The following is a 12,164-nucleotide window of genomic DNA, read 5'->3' on the forward strand; positions in this document are numbered from 1 at the left end:
CACATCCTCACACACACCCACACCCACACCCATACCCACACCCACACCCACACCCACACCCTCACCCACACACACACCCTCAGCCACACCCACACCCACACCCTCACCCACACTCTCACTCACAACCACACCCACACTCACACCCACACCCACACCCTCACCCACACCCACACCCACACCCACACTCACACCCACACCCATACCCACACCCTCACCCACACTCACAACCTCACCCTCACTCACACCCACACTCACACCCACACCCACACTCACACCCTCACCCTCACCCACACCCACACTCACACCCACACCCACACTCACACCCTCACCCACACTCACACCCTCACCCACACCCACACACACACCCACACCCACACCCACACCCACACCCACACTCACACCCACACTCACACCCACACTCACACTCACACCCACACTCACACCCACACTCACACCCACACCCACACTCACACCCACACTCACACCCACACTCACACCCTCACCCACACTCACACCCTCACCCACACTCACACCCTCACCCACACCCACACCCACACCCACACCCACACTCACACTCACACCCACACTCACACCCACACTCACACCCACACTCACACCCTCACCCACACTCACACCCTCACCCACACTCACACCCTCACCCACACCCACACCCACACCCACACACACACCCACACCCACACCCACACCCACACTCACACCCACACTCACACCCACACTCACACTCACACCCACACTCACACCCACACTCACACCCTCACCCACACCCACATCCTCACCCACACCCACACCCACACCCACACTCACACCCACACCCACACCCACACCCACACTCACACCCTCACTCACACCCTCACTCACACCCACACTCACACCCTCACTCACACCCTCACCCACACTCACACCCACACCCACACCCACACTCACACCCACACCCACACACACACCGACAACCACACCCACACTCACACACACACCCACACCCACACCCTCACCCAGACCCTCACCCACACCTCACCCACACCCTCACCCACACCCACACCCACTCACACCCACACCCACACTCTCACTCACTCACATCCTCACCCACACCCACACCCACACCCACACCCACACTCACACCCACACTCACACCCACACTCACACTCACACCCACACTCACACCCACACTCACACCCTCACCCACACCCACACCCTCACCCACACCCACACCCTCTCCCACACCCACACCCTCACCCACACCCACACCCTCACTCACACCCACACTCGCACCCTCACTCACACCCTCACTCACACCCACACTCATACCCACACCCACACCCACACCCTCTCCCACACCCACACCCTCACCCACACCCTCACCCACACTCACACCCACACCCACACACACACCCACACCCACACCCACACTCACACCCACACTCACACCCACACTCACACTCACACCCACACTCACACCCTCACCCACACCCACACCCTCACCCACACCCACACCCTCTCCCACACCCACACCCTCACCCACACCCACACCCTCACTCACACCCACACTCACACCCTCACTCACACCCTCACTCACACCCACACTCATACCCACACCCACACCCTCACCCACACCCTCACCCACACCCTCACCCACACCCTCACCCACACCCTCACCCACACCCACACACACACCCTCACTCACACCCACACCCACACACACACCCACACCCACACCCACACTCACACCCACACTCACACCCACACTCACACTCACACCCACACTCACACCCACACTCACACCCTCACCCACACCCACACCCTCACCCACACCCTCACCCAAACCCACACTCACACCCTCACTCACACCCTCACTCACACCCACACTCATACCCACACCCACACCCACACCCACACCCTCACCCACACCCTCACCCACACCCCACACCCACACCCACACCCACACTCACACCCTCACTCACACCCTCACTCACACCCACACTCATACCCACACCCACACCCACACCCACACCCTCACCCACACTCTCACCCACACCCACACCCACACCCACACCCACACCCACACCCACACCCACACCCTCACTCACACCCACACTCACACCCTCACCCACACCCACACCCACACCCACACTCACACCCACACCCACACCCACACCGACAACCACACCCACACCCACACACACACCCACACCCACACCCACACCCACACCCACACCCACACTCACACCCTCACTCACACCCACACTCATACCCACACCCACACCCTCACCCACACCCTCACCCACACCCTCACCCACACTCACACCCACACCCACACACACACCCACACCCACACCCACACCCACACCCACACCCTCACCCACACCCACACCCACACCCACACTCACACCCACACCCACACCCACACCGACAACCACACCCACACCCACACACACACCCACACCCACACCCACACCCACACCCACACCCACACTCACACCCTCACTCACACCCACACTCATACCCACACCCACACCCTCACCCACACCCTCACCCACACCCTCACCCACACTCACACCCACACCCACACACACACCCACACCCACACCCACACCCACACCCACACCCACACCCACACCCTCACCCACACCCACACTCACACCCACACCCACACTCACACCCACACTCACACCCACACCCACACCCACACCCACACCCACACTCACACCCTCACCCACACCCACACCTCACCCACACTCACACCCACACCCACACCCACACCCTCACCCACACCCACACTCACACCTTCACCCACACTCACACCCACACCCACACCCACACCCACACCCTCACCCACACCCTCACCCACACCCACACCCTCACCCACCCCCTCACCCACAGTCACACCCACACCCACACCCACACCCTCACCCACACTCACACTCACACTCACACCCACACCCACACTCACACCCACACTCACACCCACACCCACACCCTCACCCACACCCACACCCACACCCTCACCCACACTCACACTCATACCCTCACCCACACCCTCACCTACACCCACACCCTCACCCACACCCTCACCCACACCCACACCCACACCCTCACCCACACTCACACTCACACCCACACCCACACCCTCACCCACACCCTCACCCACACTCACACCCACACCCACACCCACACTCACACCCACACCCACACCCACACCCACACCCACACCCACACCCTCACCCACACCCACACTCACACCCACACCCACACTCACACCCACACTCACACCCACACCCACACCCACAACCACACCCACACTCACACCCTCACCCACACCCACACCCTCACCCACACCCACACCCACACTCACACCCACACCCACACCCACACCCTCACCCACACCCACACTCACACCCACACCCACACTCACACCCACACCCACACCCACACCCACACTCACACCCACACTCACACCCACACCCACACTCACACCCACACTCACACCCTCACCCACACTCACACCCTCACCCACACCCACACTCACACCCACACCCACACCCACACCCACACTCACACCCACACTCACACCCTCACCCACACCCACACCCTCACCCACACCCACACTCACACCCACACCCACACTCACACCCACACCCACACTCACACCCTCACTCACACCCTCACTCACACCCACACCCACACCCACACCCACACTCACACCCACACCCACACCCACACTCACACCCTCACCCACACTCACACCCTCACCCACACCCACACTCACACCCACACCCACACCCACACCCACACTCACACCCACACCCACACCCACACCCACACTCACACCCACACCCACACCCACACTCACACCCTCACCCACACTCACACCCTCACCCACACCCACACTCACACCCACACCCACACCCACACTCACACCCACACCCACACCCACACCCACACACACACCCACACCGACACCCACACTCACACCCACACCCACACTCACACCCTCACTCACACCCACACCCACACCCTCACCCACACTCACACTCACACCCACACCCACACCCTCACCCACACCCTCACCCACACTCACACCCACACCCACACCCACACTCACACCCACACCCACACCCACACCCACACCCACACCCACACCCTCACCCACACCCACACTCACACCCACACCCACACTCACACCCACACTCACACCCACACCCACACCCACACCCACACCCACACTCACACCCTCACCCACACCCACACCCTCACCGACACCCTCACCCACACTCACACCCACACCCACACCCACACCCTCACCCACACCCACACCCACACTCACACCCACACCCACACCCACACCCTCACCCACACCCACACTCACACCCACACCCTCACCCACACTCACACCAACACCCACACCCACACTCACACCCACACCCACACTCACACCCACACCCACACCCACACCCACACTCACACCCACACTCACACCCACACCCACACTCACACCCACACTCACACCCTCACCCACACTCACACCCTCACCCACACCCACACTCACACCCACACCCACACCCACACCCACACTCACACCCACACTCACACCCTCACCCACACCCACACCCTCACCCACACCCACACTCACACCCACACCCACACTCATACCCACACCCACACTCACACCCTCACTCACACCCTCACTCACACCCACACCCACACCCACACCCACACTCACACCCCACACCCACACCCACACTCACACCCTCACCCACACTCACACCCTCACCCACACCCACACTCACACCCACACCCACACCCACACCCACACTCACACCCACACCCACACCCACACCCACACTCACACCCACACCCACACCCACACCCTCACCCACACTCACACCCACACCCACACCCACACCCACACCCACACACACACCCACACCGACACCCACACTCACACCCACACCCACACTCACACCCTCACTCACACCCACACCCACACCCACACCCACACTCACACTCACACCCACACCCACACTCACACCCACACTCACACCCACACCCACACCCTCACCCACACCCACACCCACACCCTCACCCACACTCACACTCATACCCTCACCCACACCCTCACCTACACCCACACCCTCACCCACACCCTCACCCACACCCACACCCACACCCTCACCCACACTCACACCCACACCCACACCCACACTCACACCCACCCCCACACTCACACCCACACTCACACCCACACCCACACCCACACCCACACCCACACTCACACCCACACCCACACCCACACTCACACCCACACCCACACCCACACTCACACCCACACCCACACTCACACCCACACCCACACCCACACCCTCACCCACACCCACACCCACACTCACACCCACACCCACACCCACACTCACACCCACACCCACACCCACACCCACACTCACACCCACACCCACACCCACACCCTCACCCACACCCACACCCACACTCACACCCACACCCACACCCACACTCACACTCACACCCACACCCACACCCACACCCACACTCACACCCACACCCACACCCACACCCACACCCACACTCACACCCACACCCACACCCACACTCACACCCACACCCACACCCACAATCACACCCTCACCCACACCCTCACCCACACCCACACCCACACCCTCACCCACACCCACACCCACACCCTCACCCACACTCACACCCACACCCACACCCACACTCACACCCACACCCACACTCACACCCACACCCACACCCTCACCCACACTCACACCCACACCCACACCCACACTCACACCCACACCCACACCCACACCCTCACCCACACTCACACCCACACCCACACCCACACTCACACCCACACCCACACTCACACCCTCACCCACACCCTCACCCACACCCACACTCACACCCACACCCACACCCTCACCCACACCCACACCCACACTCACACCCACACCCACACTCACACCCACACCCACACCCACACCCTCACCCACACCCACACCCACACTCACACCCACACCCACACCCACACCCTCACCCACACCCACACCCACACTCACACCCACACCCACACCCACACCCACACCCACACCCACACTCACACCCACACCCACACCCACCATGACCCTTCTGTGTCCTTTTCCCTGAGCGTATCTCTTTTCCATTTTGACACTGTCTCTCTGCCTCTCTCTGCCCCCCTCTCTCTTCCTCCGTCCTGTCCCTCTCTGTGTCTCTCTCCCCCTCCCTCCCTCTCCCCCTCCCTCCTCCCCCTCCCCCTCCCCTCCCCCTCCCTCCCTCCACCTCCCTCTCCCCCCCCTCCCCCTCCCTCCCTCCACCTCCCTCTCCCCCCCTCCCCCTCCCTCCCTCCCCCTCCCCCTCCCTCTCCCCCTCCCTCCCCCACCCCCCTCCCCCTCCCCCCTCTCCCCCCTCTCTCCGATGGTCACACTGAGCCTTACTCTTTCCCCTTGTTAGTATTTTAAGTTCCAGCTCCAGGATGTGAATGTTACCACGGACCGTTTCCGTCTGAATGGCACAGACGGTGTGATCCAGGAGAACTACCTGCAGGGGAAGTTTGGGAATATGATGACCTTGTGTGCCATGCTGCCACTGCTGGTCTTCAGCTGCATCAACTCCATCCTCCTTCCACGGTACGCTGCGCTGCTCACAGGCTACTCACCGGGTCACAGGCTACTCACCGGGTCACAGGCTACTCACCGGGTCACAGGCTACTCACCGGGTCACAGGCTACTCACCGGGTCACAGGCTACTCACCGGGTCACAGGCCAGATCACCGGGTCACAGGCTACTCACCGGGTCACAGGCTACTCACCGGGTCACAGACCAGATCACCAGGTCACAGGCTACTCACCGGGTCACAGGCTACTCACCGGGTCACAGGCTACTCACCAGGTCACAGGCTACTCACCGGGTCACAGGCCAGATCACCAGGTCACAGGCTACTCACCGCGTTACAGGCTACTCACCGGGTCACAGGCCAGATCACCAGGTCACAGGCCAGATCACCAGCTCACAGGCTACTCACCTGGTCACAGGCTACTCACCGGGTCACAGGCCAGATCACCAGGTCACAGGCAAGATCACCAGCTCACAGGCTACTCACCAGGTCACAGGCTACTCACCAGCTCACAGGCTACTCACCAGGTCACAGGCCAGATCACCAGGTCACAGGCCAGATCACCAGGTCACAGGCTACTCACCAGCTCACAGGCCAGATCACCAGGTCACAGGCCAGATCACCAGGTCACAGGCCAGATCACTAGGTCACAGGCTACTCACCAGGTCACAGGCTACTCACCAGGTCACAGGCCAGATCACTAGGTCACAGGTTACTCACCTGGTCACAGGCCAGATCACCAGGTCACAGGCTACTCACCAGCTCACAGGCTACTCACCTGGTCACAGGCAAGATCACCAGGTCACAGGCCAGATCACCAGCTCACAGGCTACTCACCAGGTCACAGGCTACTCACCAGGTCACAGGCTACTCACCAGGTCACAGGCTAGTCACCCGGTTACAGGCTACTCACCAGGTCACACGCTAGCTCACCTGGTTACAGGCTAGCTCACCTGGTCACAGGCTACTCACCAGGTCACAGGCTACTCACCTGGTAACAGGCCAGCTCACCTGGTCACAGGCTGCTCACCAGGTCACAGGCCAGCTCACCTGGTCACAGGCCAGATCACCAGGTTACAGGCCAGCCTCACCAGGTCACAGGCCAGATCACCTGGTCACAGGCTAGCTCACCAGGTCACAGGCTAGCTCACCTGGTCACAGGCCAGATCACCAGGTTACAGGCTAGCTCACCAGGTTACAGGCTAGCCCACCAGGTTACAGGCCAGCTTACCTGGTCACAGGCCAGATCACCTGGTCACAGGCTAGCTCACCTGGTCACAGGCCAGCTCACCAGGTCACAGGCTAGCTCACCAGGTTACAGGCTAGCTCACCTGGTCACAGGCCAGCTCACCTGGTCACAGGCCAGCTCACCAGGTCACAGGCCAGCTCACCTGGTCACAGGCTAGCTCACCAGGTCACAGGCCAGATCACCAGGTTACAGGCCAGCTCACCAGGTTACAGGCCAGCTCACCAGGTCACAGGCCAGATCACCTGGTCACAGGCCAGCTCACCAGGTTACAGGCCTGCTCACCTGGTCACAGGCTAGATCACCAGGTTACAGGCCAGCTCACCAGGTCACAGGCCAGCTCACCTGGTCACAGGCTAGCTCACCAGGTCACAGGCCAGCTCACCTGGTTACAGGCTAGCTCACCAGGTCACAGGCTATCTCACCAGGTCACAGGCTACTCACCGGGTCACAGGCCAGATCACCAGGTCACAGGCTACTCACCGGGTTACAGGCCAGATCACCAGCTCACAGGCTACTCACCGCGTTACAGGCTACTCACCGGGTCACAGGCCAGATCACCAGGTCACAGGCCAGATCACCAGCTCACAGGCTACTCACCTGGTCACAGGCTACTCACCGGGTCACAGGCCAGATCACCAGCTCACAGGCAAGATCACCAGCTCACAGGCTACTCACCAGGTCACAGACTACTCACCAGGTCACAGGCTACTCACCGGGTCACAGGCCAGATCACCAGCTCACAGGCTACTCACCAGCTCACAGGCTACTCACCAGGTCACAGGCCAGATCACCAGGTCACAGGCCAGATCACCAGGTCACAGGCTACTCACCAGCTCACAGGCCAGATCACCAGGTCACAGGCCAGATCACCAGGTCACAGGCCAGATCACTAGGTCACAGGCTACTCACCAGGTCACAGGCTACTCACCAGGTCACAGGCCAGATCACTAGGTCACAGGTTACTCACCTGGTCACAGGCCAGATCACCAGGTCACAGGCTACTCACCAGCTCACAGGCTACTCACCTGGTCACAGGCAAGATCACCAGGTCACAGGCCAGATCACCAGCTCACAGGCTACTCACCAGGTCACAGGCTACTCACCAGGTCACAGGCTAGTCACCCGGTTACAGGCTACTCACCAGGTCACACGCTAGCTCACCTGGTTACAGGCTAGCTCACCTGGTCACAGGCTACTCACCAGGTCACAGGCTACTCACCTGGTAACAGGCCAGCTCACCTGGTCACAGGCTGCTCACCAGGTCACAGGCCAGCTCACCTGGTCACAGGCCAGATCACCAGGTTACAGGCCAGCTCACCAGGTCACAGGCCAGATCACCTGGTCACAGGCTAGCTCACCAGGTCACAGGCTAGCTCACCTGGTCACAGGCCAGATCACCAGGTTACAGGCTAGCTCACCAGGTTACAGGCTAGCCCACCAGGTTACAGGCCAGCTTACCTGGTCACAGGCCAGATCACCTGGTCACAGGCTAGCTCACCTGGTCACAGGCCAGCTCACCAGGTCACAGGCTAGCTCACCAGGTTACAGGCTAGCTCACCTGGTCACAGGCCAGCTCACCTGGTCACAGGCCAGCTCACCAGGTCACAGGCCAGCTCACCTGGTCACAGGCTAGCTCACCAGGTCACAGGCCAGATCACCAGGTTACAGGCCAGCTCACCAGGTTACAGGCCAGCTCACCAGGTCACAGGCCAGATCACCTGGTCACAGGCCAGCTCACCAGGTTACAGGCCTGCTCACCTGGTCACAGGCTAGATCACCAGGTTACAGGCCAGCTCACCAGGTCACAGGCCAGCTCACCTGGTCACAGGCTAGCTCACCAGGTCACAGGCCAGCTCACCTGGTTACAGGCTAGCTCACCAGGTCACAGGCTATCTCACCAGGTCACAGGCTATCCCACCAGGTTACAGGCTATCTCACCAGGTTACAGGCCAGTTCACCAGGTCACAGGCTAGCTCACCAGGTCACAGGCTATCTCACCAGGTTACAGGCCAGTTCACCAGGTCACAGGCTAGCTCACCAGGTCACAGGCTATCTCACCAGGTCACAGGCTATCTCACCAGGTTACAGGCCAGCTCACCAGGTTACAGGCCAGCTCACCAGGTCACAGGCCAGATCACCTGGTCACAGGCCAGCTCACCAGGTTACAGGCCTGCTCACCTGGTCACAGGCTAGATCACCAGGTTACAGGCCAGCTCACCAGGTCACAGGCCAGCTCACCTGGTCACAGGCTAGCTCACCAGGTCACAGGCTATCTCACCAGGTTACAGGCCAGTTCACCAGGTTACAGGCTATCTCACCAGGTTACAGGCCAGTTCACCAGGTCACAGGCTAGCTCACCAGGTCACAGGCTAGCTCACCTGGTTACAGGCCAGCTCACCAGGTCACAGGCTAGCTGTGTATACAAACTGACCCCACCATCAGAGGTATACCTGGGGGACCAGGTTGACAGAATGAGACATAAAATAGAAACTAGGAGGAGGAGTAGGTCATTCGGCCCTTCTAGCCTGATCTGCTATTCAGTCGGATCATAGCTGACCATCCAACTCAGGACCTGGTTGTCATTTTGTTGCCTTTAATCCCCTCAGCCCGAAGAACCAAACGTCTCTTTCTTGAAAACATTTGTCCTGAACCACTTTCTGTGGTAGAGATCTCCACACGCTCCCCCATGTCTGGCTGCAGCCAGTTCCCCTTGTCTCAGTCCAAAATGGCCGCCCCTGTATCCTCACACAGTCATCCCCATCCTTTTGAACCCCCCAGTCATTGGAAAGATCTTTCCTGTGTTCACCCTGTCAAGTCCTGTTCAAAGTTTGTAGTTTTCGATGAGATCACTTCCTGGTTTTTCTAAACTCCAGTGAAAATAATCCTAACTGATCCAGTCTGTCCTCATCCACCAGCCCTGCCCTCCCAGGAATCAGTCTGGTAACCCTTCGCTGCCCTCCCTCCATCACCAGAACATCTTCCCTCAGATAAGGAGACCAAACCTGTCCACAATACTCCAGGTGTGGTCTCCCCAAGACCCGGTATAATTGCAGCAAGACCTCCCTGCTCCTGGACTCGAATCCTCTCACTATGTCGGCCAACATCCCATTTCCCTTCCTCACCGCCTGCTGTACCTGCACGCTTACTTTCAGAGACTGGGGTACAAGGACACCCAGGTCCCATTGCCCCTGCCCCTTTCCCAATCTGTCCCCATTCAGATCATCATCTGCCTTCCTGACCCCCCTCCAACCCCTCACATTTATCCACATTATCCTGCATCTGCTCTGTATTTCCCCACTCCCTCAGTCTGTCCAAATCCCACTGAGACATCTCTGAATGCTCCTCACAGCTCACCCTCGCACCCAGCTTTGTGCTGTCTGCAAACCTGCAGAGATTATGTTTAGTTCCCCCACCGACATCACTCATGTATATTGTGGATAGCAGGGTCCAAGCACCTATCCCCGCGGTGCCCCACCGATCCCCGCGGTGCCCCACCGATCCCCGCGGTGCCCCACCGATCCCCGCGGTACCCCACTGATCCCTGCGATACACCACTGATCCATGCAATACCCCACCGATCCCCGCGGTAACCCACTGATCCCCGCAGTAACCCACTGATCTCCGCGGTAACCCACTGATCCCCGCGGTAACCCACTGATCCCCGCGGTAACCCACTGATCCCCGCGGTACCCCACTGATCCCCGCGGTACCCCACTGATCCCCGCGGTACCCCACTGATCCCCGCGGTAGCCCACTGATCCCCGCGGTAACCCACTGATCCCTGGGGTGACCCACTGATCCCTGCAGTAACCCACTGATCCCCGCAGTATCCCACTGATCCCCGCAGTATCCCACTGATCCCCGCGGTATCCCACTGATCCCCACGGTATCCCACTGATCCCCGCGGTACCCCACTGATCCCCGCGGTGACCCACTAATCCCCGCGGTATCCCAGTAATCCCCGCGGTAAACCACTGATCCCTGCGGTATCCCACTGATCGCCGCGGTAACACACTGATCCCCGCGGTATCCCACTGTTCCCCGCGGTAACCCACTGATCCCCGCGGTATCCCACTGATCCCTGCGGTAACCCACTGATCCCCGCGTTGCCCCACTGATCCCCGCGGTAACCCACTGACCTCCGCGGTATCCCACTGATCCCCGCGGTATCCAACTGACCTCCGCGGTAACCCACTGATCCCCGCGGTAACCCACTGATCCCCGCGGTATCTCACTGATCCCTGC

General features: G+C 60.6%; 1 protein-coding gene across 1 annotated transcript in view; it reads left to right on the plus strand.

Annotated features, from left to right (window-relative positions):
• LOC122553259 (equilibrative nucleoside transporter 1-like) overlaps nucleotides 1-12,164 on the plus strand; it is a 188,790-nt gene that overhangs the window by 96,274 nt on the left and 80,352 nt on the right. Inside the window, exon 2 of the mRNA XM_087976854.1 lies at nucleotides 6,508-6,683. Coding sequence (XP_087832980.1) covers nucleotides 6,508-6,683 — 176 coding nt within the window. The remainder of the gene's footprint in view (nucleotides 1-6,507; nucleotides 6,684-12,164) is intronic.

This window comes from Chiloscyllium plagiosum, unplaced genomic scaffold (genome assembly GCF_037043375.1).
Source record: "Chiloscyllium plagiosum isolate Xiang-an unplaced genomic scaffold, Cpla_swu_hap1 HiC_scaffold_3, whole genome shotgun sequence".
Lineage (NCBI taxonomy): Eukaryota > Metazoa > Chordata > Chondrichthyes > Orectolobiformes > Hemiscylliidae > Chiloscyllium > Chiloscyllium plagiosum.